This window comes from Carassius carassius, chromosome 34, assembly GCF_963082965.1.
Source record: "Carassius carassius chromosome 34, fCarCar2.1, whole genome shotgun sequence".
In the NCBI taxonomy this organism is placed as follows: domain Eukaryota; kingdom Metazoa; phylum Chordata; class Actinopteri; order Cypriniformes; family Cyprinidae; genus Carassius; species Carassius carassius.
Window position 1 is genome coordinate 25,365,100 of NC_081788.1, and position 18,475 is coordinate 25,383,574.

The 18,475-nt window shown below is 36.7% G+C and overlaps 1 protein-coding gene across 3 annotated transcripts in view; it reads right to left on the reverse strand.

Annotated features, from left to right (window-relative positions):
• Positions 1-18,475, reverse strand: part of LOC132114863 (TBC1 domain family member 22B-like) — a 58,428-nt gene that overhangs the window by 8,195 nt on the left and 31,758 nt on the right. For 2 of the 3 annotated variants that reach the window (XM_059523229.1, XM_059523228.1), the window contains 2 exons: positions 17,160-17,235; positions 4,697-4,824 (listed from right to left, as the gene is read on the reverse strand). In XM_059523229.1, coding sequence (XP_059379212.1) covers positions 4,697-4,824; positions 17,160-17,235 — 204 coding nt within the window. The remainder of the gene's footprint in view (positions 1-4,696; positions 4,825-17,159; positions 17,236-18,475) is intronic. The other variant, XM_059523230.1, reaches the window with a different exon arrangement.

Here is an 18,475-nt window from a genome sequence, read left to right on the forward strand (position 1 = left end):
CATGTATCTGCTCACTGGAGTATGCCAAGGAATGTATTCATTAACAATTAATCAGAAACATATTATGCAGTGCTATCAGAAAAGCCCAAAGTGTCATTTGAACAATGGTAGTTTAATACAAAATGATAATAAAAAGGACTGTTATTAATGGTTGATGGCAACATGAAATCAAATTGTCCTCAAACTGCTAGCCTTAATGTGCACGCTTCATCAGTTCAGGTTATCATAAAGACAAAAAATACAAAAGGTTTTGAAGCTCATTATGATGCCAAAATAAGTAATGGGTGAGCTAATAATAATAATATTATAAATAATATTAACTGGATCATGCACATGTTGATACTAAACCTGGACTGCCAGAATTCATACATATTCATGAGCCAAGTCTGCTCAGATACACTGAAGTTTTGCTTTATAGGCAGCATCAAGCTACTTTATATTTTACACAACCTTCTACCAATTTGTTCAACTTTTAAAAAACAAATCTATATTGATATGGAGATCAGGTCCACAGTATTTGTTCTTCTATGGGTCAAAACTGTAGGTAGTGAAAAGAAAGAATATAATATACACTGCTTGTCAATTTTCTTTTTGAATAATTAAGGTTGCACTTCCTATACATCTCTGCCTCTTACACTTACTAAGGCTGCATTTATTTGAACAAAAATACAATAAAACAGTAATATTGTAATTTTAAAAAGACAATTTATAAATAACTTTTTTTAATATCCTGTGATGACGTGGTTGAATTTCCAGTAGCCATTACTCAAGAAATTAATACATTTATTCAGCAAGAATGCATTTAATTGATCAAAAAACATTTATGATACAACAGACTTCTACTTAAAATAAAAGCTTATAATTTTTTAACTTTCTATTTAAAGAATCCTGAAAATAAAATAAAAGATGATAATAATAATAAAAAATGACAGAGAATTGAACAGCAAATCAGCATATCAGAATCATGTGACACTGAAGACTGGAGTATTAGTTTTATTGGATCTTAGTGCTGCGTTTGACACAATTGACTACAACATTCTTTCGCAAAGACTTGAACACTTTGTTGGCATTAATGGAAGTGCATTAGCATGGTTTAAATCGTACTTATATGACCGCCATCAGTTCATAGCAGTGAATGAAGATGTATCATATCGATCACAAGTGCAGTATGGAGTACCTCAAGGCTCAGTACTGTCTAAGACTTGATGGTTGCTCTGTCAATTCTTCGTCATCAGTTAGGAACCTAGGTGTGCTGTTTGATCGCAATCTTTCCTTAGAAAGCCACGTTTCTAGCATTTGTAAAACTGCATTTTTCCATCTCAAAAATATATCTAAATTACGGCCTATGCTCTCAATGTCAAATGCAGAAATGTTAATCCATGCTTTTATGACCTCAAGGTTAGATTATTGTAATGCTTTATTGGGTGGTTGTTCTGCACGCTTAGTAAACAAACTACAGCTAGTCCAAAATGCAGCAACAAGAGTTCTTACTAGAACCAGGAAGTATGACCATATTAGCCCGGTCCTGTCAACACTGCACTGGCTCCCTATCAAGCATCGTATAGATTTTAAAATATTGCTTATTACCTATAAAGCCCTGAATGGTTTAGCACCTCAGTATTTGAATGAGCTCCTTTTACATTATAATCCTCTACATCCGCTACGTTCTTAAAACTCAGGCAATTTGATAATAGCTAGAATATCAAAATCAACTGCGGGTGGCAGATCGTTTTCCCTATTTGGCGCCTAAACTCTGGAATAACCTACCTAACATTGTTCGGGAGGCAGACACACTCTTGCAGTTTAAATCTAGATTAAAGACCCATCTCTTTAACCAGGCTTACACATACCATACTAATATGCTTTTAATATCCAAATCCGTTAAAGGATTTTTAGGCTGCATTAATTAGGTAAACCGGAACCGGGAACACTTCCCATAACATAATGTACTTGCTACATCATTAGAAGAATGGCATCTACGCCAATATTTGTCTGTTTCTCTCTTATTCCGAGGTCACTGTGGCCACCAGATCCAGTCTGTATCCAGATCAGAGGGTCACTGCAGTCACCCGGATCCAGTACGTATCCAGACCAGATGCTGGATCAGCACCTAGAAAGGACCTCTACATCCCTGAAAGAAAGCGGAGACCAGGACAACTAGAGCCCCAGATACAGATCCCCTGTAAAGACCTTGTCTCAGAGGGCCACCAGGACAAGACCACAGGAAACAGATGATTCTTCTGCACAATCTGACTTTGCTGCAGCCTGGAATTGAACTACTGGTTTCGTCTGGTCAGAGGGGAACTGGCCCCCCAACTGAGCCCGGTTTCTCCCAAGGTTTTTTTCTCCATTCTGTCCCCGATGGAGTTTCGGTTCCTTGCCGCTGTCACCTCTGGCTTGCTTAGTTGGGGTCACTTCATCTACAGCGATATCGTTGACTTGCAAATAAATGCACAGACACTATTTAAACTGAACAGAGATGATATAACTGAATTCAGCGATGAACTGCCTTTAACTATCATTTTGCATTATTGACACACTGTTTTCCTATGAATGTTGTTCAGTTGCTTTGACGCAATGTATTTTGTTTAAAGCGCTATATAAATAAAGGTGACTTGACTTGACTTGACTTGAGTAATGGCTGTTGAAAATTCAGCTTTACCATCACAGGAATAAATTATATTTTAAGATAAATTCAAAAAGAAAACCGTTACATTATAATGATTTTTCAAGTCAGTTTTTACTGCATTTTTTATCAAATAAATTAGACAAAAACAATTAACTCCAAACTTTTACACTACCGAAAAACATTATTCCCATGGAACATTGTTATATTTTGTATTCTGACATAGATCACATTACTCAAATTAAATGCTTTCTAAGGATTTGTTCTGAGGTAAAACATCATTTATTTTTATTAAACAATTGATCTGCATGCCTTTCTTTGACTTATCATTAAATTTGCATGCATTGATGTGTGAAGAAGGCACGATAGATTATGGATAGTTTAAGGGTGGTTTAACCTTGAAAACATATACATCATGGCTCAGTTTTCTCTGTGTGTTAGGCTGGCCTCGCTGACACACTTCCCGCTTTTACCTCAGCGAGGGGGGTGAATGCCACTTTTCTTGCTCGCCCCGACCCTGACCCTGCTGTGAAAAAAGCCTGAGGAAATAAAGACCAAAAAAAAAAAAAAAAGCTGGAACGGAGAAAGAAAGACAGATGGAAAATAACCAGAGGAAACCTGTTCTTGTCACATTCAATAGGTACATTCAGTATTTTTTCCCCATAAAATTTGATAAATATGTATAAGAAAAATTTGTCAAAATGTGTTAAAGGTGTTCTATATGCCTATTGCCTTTTAGGGGCTGATGATCCAAAATTCCCTTCAATGTTTGGCAACATCACTGATTCAAAATGAACAGAAGCAAATGACATGCAAGCTTGCATAATGGTTCACTACTCGCCATTTACTTTCTGTCGGATTGGACTTGTCACCTGACAGCTATTCCCCTATCCAATAAAACCCACCTTTTGGAAACGGATCCATGTCAAAACGCCATGCATGAGAGATGAAGCGGCAGATAGACAAAGGCAGATGTAAAGGACAAAGAAATGAGCAAGGAGATATATCAAAAGGAAGTCTGAGAGAGGACATGCTGACAAGACACGAAAAGAAATCAGAAGGAAACTCTTCAAAAGAATATTAATGAATGACAGGAATATGACCAGTTCACACCTTTTGCCATTTTAACATAAAAATAAAATTATGAGCAGCATGGTCTTCAAAGACATATCACCCACAACCTCTCAAGCATTTAAAATATTATTTGAAGATTAGCAATCATTCATGAGAGTGTGCATTCTTCCAGGAAACCACGTAATGAGAGGTGACACAGGGGTGTCAAAAGGCATCAATTATGGAATTGAATAATCAATTATTATTACTTTAACAAAATTAAAGTATACTAAATAAAAAAAATATCATAAAAATAAATACATAAGCGCTCAACAAAAAAATCATCTTCTGAAATGGACAAAAATATTATTATTATTATTGTTTTTGTAACTGCATTCATAAACTATTTTTAAACCTAATAAACATTTAATTTGATTTTTCTTTATGAAAATTGCTGTTTTAAATTAAAACAAGTCGATTTTTTTAATCCAAAACAGCAATAGTTCATTAAAAGTGACAATACTGTCATTTAAAAAAAATAATAAAATGTGGTTTAAATATTTGATTAATGTATAAAATATAACAGTGCTGCAAAAATATGAATAAATATATTTGATTATATAATATGATTATTTCCAAAAAGTCGGGGAATAGCAAACTTAGACATTTCTAGTATTAGCAACATTTACTACACCCCTTAATTACAGGTGAAATGAGTAGTCGGCATATTATTCAAAATAATTATGAAGTACATCAAAGTAACTGAATTGAAAAACAAATCCTAAGCACAATTAATTATACTCCTACAAGAGGTTCAAGTTTTGGGCTAGTAACCAAAAGGTTGCAGGTTAAAACAAATAGCTGATCCATGAACCATCGCCCTTGTTCTTGATCAAGACACTTAACCCCCGGCAACTTTGAGGTTAAAATCATCAGATAAATGACACATACATTTTACACAAAAGCACATGTAAAGGCTTTTCCGACATGTTTTGGCTGGTGCTGGTGTTGCTGTACCTGGTAGGTGTCCCACAGGCGAATGGTACAGCGTAGCGGCAGCTCCCGCATCAGCAGATTATTCATCCAGCGGAAAGCAAACTGCAGATACTCCACCTCACACTTCTGAAAGTGCACGTGGACATCCTCTGTGGGTGTAGAGGAGAAAGCACGGGGGGGTTATATCTATTTGCTGGTACTTTCAGCAAAGTGCTGCACTGGGAGTAGCTTTTGTAAGCCATGTAAAGACCCCCATTGTTTAAAGAAGCACTCTGGCCCTGAACTAAGATCACCAGCTATTGTTGAATCCTCCCCACACCTGTTTCACTGAACTAACATTATAGACCCCCAGCACGTGTGTAATTATATTCGATTGAATAGAGAGAGAGTGAGAGAGATACAGAGGGTTGGGGTGGAAAAGAAACGCAGGCCTGGTGCTTAGCTCATTGAGAGAGGGATTTAACCAGAATAAGAATGGCTTTCGAAAGTGGCTGTATTGACCAGACTCCTGATAAATACTGATGGAGAAAATGTGATGGGTCTCTGAATGTACTGAGAACTGAAATCGGACCTATCAGATAGAAAATGGAAACTCTTACTGCCACGAATAAAAGCAAAAACATTTCACAAAAAAAGAAAAAAAAGAAAAAAGGGTTTTAACAATGAATGATCTTCGAGATGTTACATAATGGTTGCATCATAACGGATTCAACTAATGGAGTGAGTCACTGGTGTGAGGATTGAACATTATCACAAATTCACTTCTTTCGCAATCCCACTCCTTTAAAAAAGCAAAAAAAAGGTTTGTTCATTATGATTCCAATTCTAGCAAACAAAATGAAAGCATAAAATATTTGCAAACAATTTCTTGTGCCACAAAATTGAAACCACTGTCATTTTCTGAAATATACCATAAAGATCTTTTCTTTTTTTTCTTTTTTGGTCCTCCAAGAGAAACCTTTTCAGATAACAATTATAATAAAAAAATAAATAAAAAAAAATCCAAAATAAAATGATTGATGCATTATACTTAAAAGAGGACAGACATGTAGCACCTTGTTTATAAATTTTGTGGTACACATTTTAAATGCCAATATTTTGTAAGGACCTAATGCTACTTTATTCACAACTGTTTTAATAATAATTTAAATAACATTTGCAAAGTAAATGTATGCAGTAAATAAAAGCAAATAAATAAATAAATAATCCAAAAGCAAATGTTTTGGACAGCATTCCAATTGTTTTAGTCTTTATAATGGTTTATAAATGTTTTCATAATAAAGAGTTTTAGTTCTTAAGCAGCAAATCAGCATATAAGAATGATTTCTGAAAGATCATGCGACACTGAACACTGCAGTAATGATGCTGAAAAGTCAGCTTTAAATCACAGCAATAAATGACTTAGATATATTAAAATAGTTTCATAAAATTTGTCATATTATTAAAATAGTTGTCACAATATTTAACAATATTACTGCTTTTATTGTATTTTACCTCAAATCATTTCAGCCTCGGCAAGCATATATCTACAATAATTTAAATATAAATTAAATTAATGTTTCATGCCTTCATCTGATAACCAGATAAACACAGAATTTCTGAGGAAAAATAAAACACTTAATAAGGCTATTTTAAGAATTAATGTGAAGAAATTAAGTTGTTTTTATGCATTCAAATAATTAGACATGCTACAACACAGAATTTTGTATCAATAAAACATTTGGTGAAAGAAAAGAAAATATTTCATTGTGCCCTAAACATGTCATTTTTGTTAAACCTTCAACAAATTGATGTGACATTGTATAAGTTCCATGATTTTAATTAATTAGACACTGCTCCGGGTGTGTGTTCACAGTGTGTGTGTGTTCAGTGCTCTGTGTGTGTGCACTTTGGATGGGTTAAATGCAGAGCACGAAATTCTGAGTATGGGTCACCATACTTGGCTGAATGTCACGTCAGTTTCACTTTTCCACTTTTTTGATATTACAATGTAAATTAACCATTAAAAAGGATTCTAGAAAAATTTGAAAATAATTTGGGAAAAAATAAAACAGATTTCATAGGGCCCTATATTTAACACACAATTAAAACAGTATATGGTTTGTATGTATTTTAATTAGATTTGGGGTGTTTTCTTAACAATAAAGAAAGCTTTCATGTAAAATGCCAAGCTGTAAAACTATAAATAAGTTATTACAAACATTCGATGCTGAATTGAAGCGAGATTTGAGTAAAAACTTACAATTCATTTTATAAAAAGTCTTAGTTTGGTGCTAATGTTAGCTCTAATGCACCTGTTACCCTGCAGTGATTGCAATTCATGATGTATCAGAAGAATTCACCTAAGGCTGTAAGAAAATATTTTGTTTTCTAGAAAGACAATGTGGATAAATGTATATTGGATCAATGCAATGTGGACCAGGAGACTATAAGGAGTGGATAAAGATTTCCAGTTTCATGAAATATTTAACAACCTTATGTTATATGTTCACCTATACAAAAGGGCCCTTTTTAGCTCGTATGTTTTATTTAATTTCATGTTCAACAGGTTTGTTTTTGTCAAATATAACTTTAGAATTGTAATTTTTTTTAATCATTTCATTTTTATAGCACCTAAAATATGTTGCATGTAAAAAAAAAAGTCAGTATATATATATATATATTTATATTTATATATATATATTAGTGGTGGGCCGTTATCGGCGTTAACGTGCTGCGATAACGGGAGACTCTTATCGGGCGATAAAAAAAAAAATCGCCGTTAATCTATTCTCAAAGTTGGGTTGGTAGCTGGGTCTATACTAAGCAAGCTATGATGACTTTCACCTTGATATTTTATATAACCGACTGGCTGAGGCCAGCCTAAAAAGATGCTCAGGACAGTTGACGGGCCACTGCTGCGCATCATCACGAAAGCTTATCTTTTTCATGTGTTTTTAAGCCTTACCGCTTGTTGATTTGAACATTAAAGCATCCAAACACAAGAAGCGGAAAAGCTGAACAGAGTAGCTGGTTACTCGCGCGCTGTGTTCGGTGCCCACGAGAGAGATCGAGAGCCGCGTCTCATGGACAGCGACACTGAACCGAGCTCTCTTCTGCGAAGTTCTCCTCGAAGTCCCTCCTGCACCTGAACGATCAAATACAAATCGCAGTTTGAACAAACAAAAAGATGTGAAAGGGCCCAATTCAGTACTCGCGGTGTTCTGGTGTTCAGGGCTCACGCAGAGAAAGGCGTCTCGAGACGCTAAAAATAAGCGTTATCAAGTGTTTTGATCAAAACACTTGAACATCGAATTTGCTTATTTTTGCTCTTGTGCCGACAAATACATACGAAATATGTCAAAATATCCACCTTGGAAATTATGCTCGAAAAAAACTGTCAGTTATTTCTTAAGTGAAAGTGAACAGTTGAGGAAAACAATGGGATGTGTATTATATTGGATGCTGTTCATCATCTCTTAAAGGGACTGCATCTAATTTAGCTACTGGCTGCTGTAATGTTAATCCAAGAAAATGAAAATAAAAAAATCACTCACTGCTCTTGACGGAATTACTTCCGACACCAGATATATTTTTTGATATATATAGCAAAACTGTAATAATGTGAGAAATGTTGAAAGTGTCTGAATAAATGTAGGTTTGATTGTATATTTCATTTTTACATTGAAGACTATCCAGTGCTATTTTACATTTTAATTATTTGGTTTCTGTACCTTGACACCTACAAACTTGAAAAAAACTTAAACATTGTGTAAATAGCACAAATAAATAAAAATAAACGAACATACAAATTAAACAATTTCAAACAGGGCCCACTGGTACAACCTTCACCGGGTCCCCGCTGACCCCAGCTACGGCCCTGCTCACGCTGTTTCACACATACTTCGTCTGCAGTGCGTATGCAGTCCGTGTGCGTTACGTATGTGGTGCAGCACGGACTCGATGTGCTTTCACACAGGACGCGTTTGCAGTTCGCTACTCGGTACGTAAACGATCGCTGCACTGCTGCAGACGCAACGCTCCTGGAATGCAACTGGAATCCGTTAACATGGGTGCGTAAAAAAATATGCCATGTATACGCACTGCAGATGGAGTATGTGTGAAACAGGCGTAAGGTTGTTTGCACCTTGTGCAATGTGGAATTAGTTTACAGCTTTTTCAAGCACTTTGTGATGCATTTTGGAAACAGGAGATGAGCCCCCTTTCTAATGCACCACCTAGCTTGATAAACCCCTTCTCAAAGACTTACTGTTTGTCAATTTTATTTGGGTAACACACTCATTCTGAATGCCTTCGGCAGAATTCGAATGAGCCATTTTAATCTAGATTAATCTAGATTAATTTCAAGATCACAGTGAGATTAATCTAGATTAAAAAAATTATCTATGCCCACCTCTAATATATATATATATATATATATATATATATTAGGGGTGTAACGATAGGCGTATTCGTATTGAACCGTTCGGTACGAGGTTCGTTGGACTAATTAATTATATTTGGAAAATAAAAAAAATTGTGAAATATAATGATATGCGTTCAATAAGGTAGCCCAATAACCCAAACGACGTAACAGGCAACGCCCCTGACACCCCCGAAGAAGAAAAAACACCAACTTATATGTTTATATTAGGCTACTCAGTCAGGCGCTCGCTCACTCAGCAATACAGGCTGAAGGCGCGTTGCAAAATGGCCCATGCGTTTAACAGACCAGAAATAGAAGATCCTCCAATAACCAACAGGTCTGGTGTTTGGGTGCACTTTGGATTCCCTGTAAGCTATAATGGTGATGGCAAGAGAGTGGTGGATAAAAAAACAACAACGATATGTCGCATCTAGGGTAAAAAAAAAAAAAAAAAACACCAGCGGAATACTTGAAACATGTCAACTCATTTACGCCGAAATCACCTTAGTGTGTCAGTATCTGGGAAAAGATGGAAAAAAGGAGAAACATACACACACCATTATAGCTTACAGGGAATCCAAAGTGCACCCAAACACCAGACCTGTTGGTTATTGGAGGATCTTCTATTTCTGGTCTGTTAAACGCATAAGCCATTTTGCAACGAGCCTTCAGCGCGTACTGAGTGAGCGAGCGCCTTACTCTGTAGTGCAGTGATCCTCACTATTTTTTTCACAAGAGCCACATTGACAGAGCAAAATCAAAAGGCGAGCCACTTTTACGACAACATAATAAGTCACCTTTGCAAATGTGCATTTCTACATATAAATTGGACATCCCACAAAAAAGAAATAACACGGCCAATACATTTTCGTTTAAGAACAGATTTACTTGAATAGTGGGATGAGCGAAAGCTGGCATGCATGTCAAACAAAATGCCCCCAAAAGAAAAAAAAAATCTCTATGTTTTCAGTGCTGATGCATTCATGTAAAATTTAAGTGCACCTAAAAGCTGTCACAACGAACCGGCAAAATTAATGATTATGAATATGTAAAATATAGCAGAAGACATTTAATTTTTTTATGTCTGTCGGCTAGAAAGATGCTGACTCGTGATCTTCGCAGTAGTGAACGCGCCTGAGAGAAATGCACATTTCATACGGGAGGGAGAGCAGTCTGTTTTCTTTCGTTTTGAATTGTTTTGTTTAAAAGTAGACATTTCAAGCTTTATATAGGCTATAGCCTATGTGTCAGGTCTGTGAGGCAAGTAGGCTATACGCTGAGTTTCGGTTCATTCATGAGACAAACTCCAGGTTCACACCGGCTCCTTCGTATCGTCGTTATCTATTTTCTATTTACTTCTTATTAAATCCAGACAATTGGTTGATGAAACCTTGATTAAAATTAAGATACAATTAATACAAAACGAAATCAAATTTAAAGACAGGCTTTGTGCTTTCTGTTTGAGGTCTCAGTGAAAGTTTTAAAGCAGTCTTAGTGCCGCTGTCAGAGCGTTCACGTCCGTAACGGAGAACTGTCCCGTCCATAAGATTTTTTATTTTATTTTATTTTTTTTATACATTTCTAAATAAATGCGACTTATAGTCCAGTGCGAGGCTAGGCCTATATGTTTTTTCTTCTTCATGGCGCATTTTTTGACTGATGCGCCTTATAGGCTACTCCGGAGCGACTTATATTGATAGGCTACACCTGTATGAATTCTCATTTTACTTTTTGAACTCCATTATTGAGCCGAGTTTTGCTTGAAAATAGTCTACCGTTGATGACTGTGCAAGACTAATGGATTCAGGGTCAGGCTTGAATGAGCATGCTTCAGACTCGTGGTGTGAGCAGAGTGAAATTGGAGCGGGAAATGCGACGCTCCGTCCACCGTCCTTTTGAAATTGCCGCTCTGCGCTCTGTCCAAGATCCGCCCGCTCGCGCTCCCCGCTCGCTCCCGCCTCACATGCTCTGAAGGCAAGTGGCAGTGTGATACTGTAAGCTACTATGCGAGCCGCCAGTTATAGCTTGACGAGCTGCATGCGGCTCGCGAGCCACGCAATGAGTAACTGTGCTTTGGTGGAAAACGTAGGTTTTAAGAACATGCTTAATGTAATTGAGCCCCGTTACAATATTCCTTCACGAGCTCATTTCAGACAGACCGTAATTCCTGCTTTGTTCCAAAAAACATAAGCCCTATAGAGAACCAATTGAGTAAAAACACACTCAATATAAAGAGTTATAGAGTTCCATATAAAAAGTTACATCTTTGTATTTGTTCATAACTAATATAACATTTTCATTTTTTTTTTTTATAAGGAGCTGTTTTTGTTTTATACAGTATGCTGCTAAGAAAACACCATAGAAGATGGGTAAAGAATAGCTCCATCATTGTTCAATGTAAAAAAAAAAAAAAACATACTTTGTTAGTTTTAATAAATAAAACATTTTTATAAAAATCAAGGAAATTTATCTGCTAATTTTTTTCTTTTTGCTGTATCTAAAACGTACCGAACCGTACCAAGCCGTGACACCAGTGTATTGTATCGAACCGAACCGTGAATTTTGTGAACCGTTACACCCCTAATATATATATATATATATATATATATATATATATATATATATATATATATACACACACACACACACACACACACACACACACAGTGCCCTCCATAAGTACACACACACACACACACACACACACACACACACACACACACACACACACACAGTGCCCTCCATAAGTATTGGAACAGTAAAGACAAAATTGTTCTGTTTGCTGTGGAGTCAAGAAATCTGTAAATATGATTAAAAGATGAATATGAGACAAAACTACAGAATGTCACATTTTATTATTTATTATTTTATTACTCCATCTTTTAATCATTCAACACAAAGATGTTTTCCCAGCTAAGAAGATCAGCACTTTTAGAGTTTCATCTCCCTATCTGATGTGAGCATAAGTATTGGTTGCTTCACAGGTCTTTCTAAGTGTTCAGCTGTGTCCTGTTGCATTCATTCTTCAGATATTAAAAGCAGGGAATGTGTCTTATCAGTTATATCCATTGCTTCTCCATTCTAAGTCTTGCATTTGACGATAACACACACAAACCAGGATGAAGACGAGGAAGCCGACGCTGAAAGAAAAGCAAGCAATTTTGATGCTAAAAGAAAAAGAGTAAGTCAGTTAGAACTATAGAAAAAAAACAAAGGGCATGGAGAAATCAAGAGTTTGGAAACCACCGGAAACATCAGCAACCAACGATGAGCTGATTGGCTGAGAAAAACAACAGTAGTTGATGATGCTCTTTTAATCTACAGTCCGGAGGAGATTTTGACACAGCATTACAGAAGCTACACAGCAAGATGCAAACCTGTGCTGTCCTTTTTATTTGGTAAAACACGTATGTGTCTAAAGACCTAATAATACAATGTGACATTCTGTAGTTGTCGCATATTCATCTTTTAATCATATTTGCAAATGTCTTGACTCCACAGCAGAGAAAGCAATTTTGTCTTTACTGTTCAAATACTTATGGAGGACACACACACACAAACATATACACACATATATATATACATACATATATATATAGCAATTATTAGAAAATGGAAGACATACAAGACCAATGATAATCTCCCTCGATCTGGGGCTCCACACAAAATCTCACCCCGTGGGGTCCAAATGACCACAAGAACGGTGAGCAAAAATCTCAGAACCACACAGGGGGAGCTAGTGAATGACCCGCAGAGAGCTGGGACCAAAGTGACAAAGGCTACCATCAGTAACACACTACGCTGCCAGGGACTCAAATCCTGCAGTGCCAGACGTGTCCCCCTGCTTAAGCCAGTACATGTCTGAAGTTTGCTAGAGAGCATTTGGATGATCCAGAAGAGGATTGGGACAATGTCATATGGTCAGATGAAACCAGAATAGAACTTTTTGGTAAAAACTCAACTTGTCATGTTTGGAGGAGAAAGAATGCTGAGTTGCATCCAAAGAACACCATACCTACTGTGAAGGATGAGGGTGGAAACATCATGCTTTGGGGCTGTTTTTCTGCATAGGGACCTGGACGACTGATCCGTGTAAAGGAAAGAATGAATGGGGCCATATATCGTGAGATTTTGAGTGGAAACCTCCTTCCATCAGCAAGGGCCATGAAGATGAAACATGGCTGGGTCTTTCAGCATGACAATGATCCCAAACACACCGCCTGGGTAACGAAGAAGTGGCTTCGTAAGAAGCATTTCAAGGTCCTGGAGTGGCCTAGCCAGTCTCCAGTTCTCAACCCCATAGAAAATCTTTGGAGGGAGTTGAAAGTCTGTGTTGTCCAAAAACATCACTGCTCTAGAGGAGATCTGCATGGAGGAATGGGCCAAAATACCAGCAACAGTGTGTGAAAACCTTGTGAAGACTTACAGAAAATGTTTGACCTCTGTCATCGCCAACATAGGGTATATATCAAAGTATTGAGATAACCTTTCGTTATTGACCAAAACTTATTTTCCACCTTAATAATAAATTCGTTAAAAATCCTACAATGTGATTTTCTGGATTTTTTTTTTTACATAAAACATAGTTGAAGTGTACATATGATGAAAATTACAGGCCTCTCACATCTTTTTAAATGGGAGAACTTGCACAGTTGGTGGCTGACTAAATACTTATTTTCCCCACTGTATATACATATACACACACAAATTTTGCAAAAACGCTTCTTTCCCCATTTTTATATAAATAAAATCAAATTAAAAACGTATACTTGCTAATGAATTTTCCTATAGCCTTCTCAAAGTGTGATTTGTTTTCCCTTCGCTCAGTCCACTCCATTCGTCTCTCCTCTCAAGCTCACTTCCATGTGCCTTCACACCCTAATCACAGGGGCTTATGGGGAATTTATTTCTCTCCTGCGCCCCCCGGTGAGACTGTGGGGTCTGCTATTGCTCACAGTGCTGGTGGATGCTGATGGATGGGAAAGAGGCGCCCGGCGGCTCTCACTGAGCGTTTCAGTGTGGGTTGTTCAGCTTATCACACCAAACACTGTGAAACAGGGATGGAGGCGTCCAGATGGTATACACACTCTCAAGGAAAAAAAAACACAGACGGACTAGTGGCATAATGGAAACGTGTGATTCCAACAAACAGAAACGGCCAACACCATGGGAAAACAACTTTTCCGAGGTGATGAACAAGATCGCACCATGGCAGAAAAACAACTCCTTGTTGTTTTGAACATTTTGCACTGCTATTTAAGGTTCGAGACAACTAGCTCACATCATTCTGGAGGGCAAAGGGCAAAATAGACGGGATCATTTGAGAGACTCCAGACTCTGCCATTTTGTTCTGGCAGTCATGGCGTGTTATTTGTGCTGAAGCTTCTGAGGGTGTTAAAAATAAATAAAAAATCTGACACGTCACAAAAAGTGGCACATGGTTGGGCCCAAAATAGCTTTGACGACTACATTTGAACTATTCATAGAAACCTGTCAAAAATGTTAGGCTCCTCAAGAGCTACAACAACTGACAAAAGAACAGAAGTGTCAAGTAACGAAGTACAAATACTTCGTTATTGTACTTAAGTAGAAATTTGGGGTATCTATACTTTACTTGAGTAATTATATTTCAGCTGACTTTTTACTTCTACTCCTTACATTTTCACGCAAGTATCTGTACTTTCTACTCCTTACATTTTAAAAATAGCTTCGTTACTTCGCGGAGCAGCGCGAGCTCAAACAGAGACAGAGGACACAAGGTATGTGTTTATCGATAGATTGTTAGAATATCTGTATCTGTGCAGTTCTTTGTCATAAATACAGTTTACAAAAGGTCACGAGGGAGCAATCGGTTTCTCATCTTCTGTAAAGTTTTCGCTTGTCACCGCTCATCACAGCCGTATCCTCCAGCGAAAATCTAGCCCTTAACACATATGAACGAACACATACTTTAATTACACTTATTTAAATATACTTAATTTAATCATACATACTTTATACATACACGAGCTACAGTGCAAAAGTCTTAGGCACGTTAATATTTTCACTTAAAAGAATGGTGTTCGGCTATTTATATATTTGGTGTAGTGTGTCAGTAGAAAATATCAGTTTACATTTCCAAACATTCATTTTGCCATTGTCAAACTGCTTGTGCATTCAAAATCGCACTAGATTCTTATTAAAATTAATGGCAAACTGATATTTCCTACGGACACACTACAGCAAAAGACATAAATAACTGGCTTAAAACCCTTTTTTGGGGTGAAAATACAATTTTTTCTTTTCCCTAAGACTTTTGCACAGTACTGTATTTTAAAAACGACATTGTTGCTACTTTATAAAGAATGACCATACAGTCCATCACAGAACTGATTAAAGACAGTGACAGACAGCACTCATTTTAACTAAATATCAGAGTGAGTGACAGAGATACAGTAGAAACATTACGTGTGGTTTTGTATTAAATAATGACCCAGATTGTGAAATACATTTATTAGCCTTAGAGTAAAGGAAGCACAACTTGAGAAATGAGAGCATCCAAGGTGAAAGCTATGGATTTATTTTAAATATTTGTAATGTTCTTTAAAGTTATCCATAGTTTTTTTTGAGGTTCCTTTTTTTTTTAAAGTATCGGTTCAGGCACCGTTTAGGCGCCGGTACCGTTTTAAAAGTATCGAAAAGGCACTGGACCCCACTTAAAAGTTATTATTTCTCACTGGCTCATTTACCAAATGGGTGCTTTCTCTTCGTCCTCCGCAAATTAAGCTACTGTAGGTAGTTCGGTAGCGAGAAGTTTTAATAAATTATCTTTTTTGCGATTGACGACGCGATTGACAATGTTGTGATGGGCTTTACCAACTTTGTAACTCGTTACCCCCTGATCATCTGGACATAGCAGACGTATGTACCGAATACAAGAAGCTATCAATCAAGGAGGTATCAGGATTGAGTTATTTTTTTATTTTTAGTTATTTTTGATTAATCATGGATTAATCATTCATTTTGACAGCACTATAATGTTTATTGTAAATAGACAACCATACAAATGTAATTGTTACTAAGCCTGCACTAATGTTCTTGTCCATTGCCCTCGCAAATTCCTGCAGCTAAGCTTGGATGTACATTTACATTCCATTAAAGGTTATTGATGACATGCCTCTGAAGTTTGACTTTTTGCACCATAACAATACTTATAGGCAACTAGTCATCATATCTCTAGCTCTATGTATTTGCATTGTACTAAAATGCATTCATTTTCAATGGGCATATATGCGGCTGAAACAGGTAGCGTAGTGCATCCCAAATTTTTCAACATGAACATTTTAATATAACATTATAGTCATTATGGCCTTTAGAAAAAAATGTTTTTTGAGGAGGTGGGGTAGTGCACAAAAGGCCCCTGTGGTGCGGCCTAAGCTTTTGTTCTCAATGGCATTTTTTTTCCTTACATTACTTTTACTTTTATACTTTAAGTAGTTTTTTAAACCAGTACTTTTACACTTTTACTTGAGTAAAAAGCTTGAGTTGATACTTCAACTTCTACAAAAGTCTTTTTAAACCCTAGTATTTATACTTCTACTTGAGTAATGAATGCCAATACTTTTGACACCACTGCAAAAGAAATAAATACATCTAAGAGTACAGCTTTGTTAAAATGTCAAAAACAAAGTGCAAAAAGAGAGTGATTTCTTTCAAGTAGCTTCAAAGATAACCTGTTTGGGACCAGGACCAACTACACCAAACTTTTTAAATAACCATTTTACCCAAATACTAAAATGTTGTAATCATTTACTCATTCTAATGTTGCTTCCAATGTTTTTTTTTTTTTTTTTTTATATTTGATGGAATGTTAACACTGCTCTTGATCTGGGGCTGTTCAATTCCGAATGGGAAATAATCTTAGCATCTTGAATTTTTATAAAATGTCATTTTGCTTTTCATTATTTAGTAGTTCAGATATATTTTTTTGATAACATGCGAATGTGCATATTATCAAAATTCGTATTTTTACACTAACAATTCCTTTAATTCTATGCAGTGTAAAATTGGTAGATGATGTGTTTGTCAACATGATCTTACCATCTATTCTGCTAACGAGCTCTTCCAGCGCCTTGACTTTAATCTGTATCCCAGGCTGGGCAAATGTGTAGTTGTCCTGATACAGAAAAACAAAGGCAGTATTTAGAACATGGAATAATTGATCTATCAACTTGTTAAGCCTCTTTCACATGACTTATATAAGAGCTTAAATCGCTCAACACAAGCATCATGCGCCACTTTGACCTACACATGAAAAGCACTGCAATTAGTGTTCTGGAAAAGGTCATTTTTTTTCCTATGTGTTAACTGTCAAAACTAAACCTGTAAAAATGTTTTTAAGAGCACTCAAACAAACAAATAAATCACAATAAAAATTAAATCAAGCCAAAAAACAACAAATACATTTTATCAGTTAAAGACAAAAAAATGCCTGCATGCTGAAAGGTTGAAAAGGAGTTGAAAAATAATATATATATATCATTTATCATATATCATATATTTAAAAGCTGCTTGTGCAAAAAAAGAAAGTGTAATGAATTGTAGGCACTATAAATCACATTCCTAGTTAATTTGTAACTTATCTAGTTCCATCTCTGTTCCTCATCCCTTGTGGGTCAGTAAGGGCCAGTGGCAGTCTGCTGTGCTGTGGCTCGTGTTTTAGCCCAGGGGGACGACTGCATGGGAAAACACATTCTGTGTTCTAATCCATGCGTGTGCTCTGCCCTTCAGCTCGGCTCCACTCAGCCAATGAGCACAACACTGAGCGGCCCACAGGACAGCCTGACTGCGGCCTGCATCCGACCCTTGCCCCCGCCTGCAGATGAGTGCCCTCACATGCTCGCCTCACTTTAACAAAGGGCCGTTCTCAAAGGAACACAGCCTGAATCCGAATCCCCCTAGCTTAAAAGTCCTAGCTTCAACTTCCTCTCAGAGTTTTTATGTCTCTCTCCCCTATGCGGCTAAGTGTCTTATCCTCTGGGGCTTAAGCACAACAAAGTCGGTGCCTTTTTTTGGTTCGTCTGAAAATTGTCTTTTTTTTATTGCACTGCATTCAGCTTGTCTTTAGCTTTTGGAAAAGAACAAAAGGACAGGATGACCACTACAGGGTTTAGTTTTAATAAAAAGACACAGAAGAGATGAAGATGATACTGAGATACTGTCCTCAGGAAACTGAGGATCTACCAAGAAGGTCTATAATGCCTGGAGAAAGTGAGCATTACCATTACTGTCTTAATGACAGTAGCTTGGCTGGTGCATAATGTTTTTCATGTGGACTTTGTGAAGAATGGGATTTGAATTTTGCCTCCTTAAAATAAAAAAATGAAATAAAATAAGTATTAAGAAATGTAGAATAG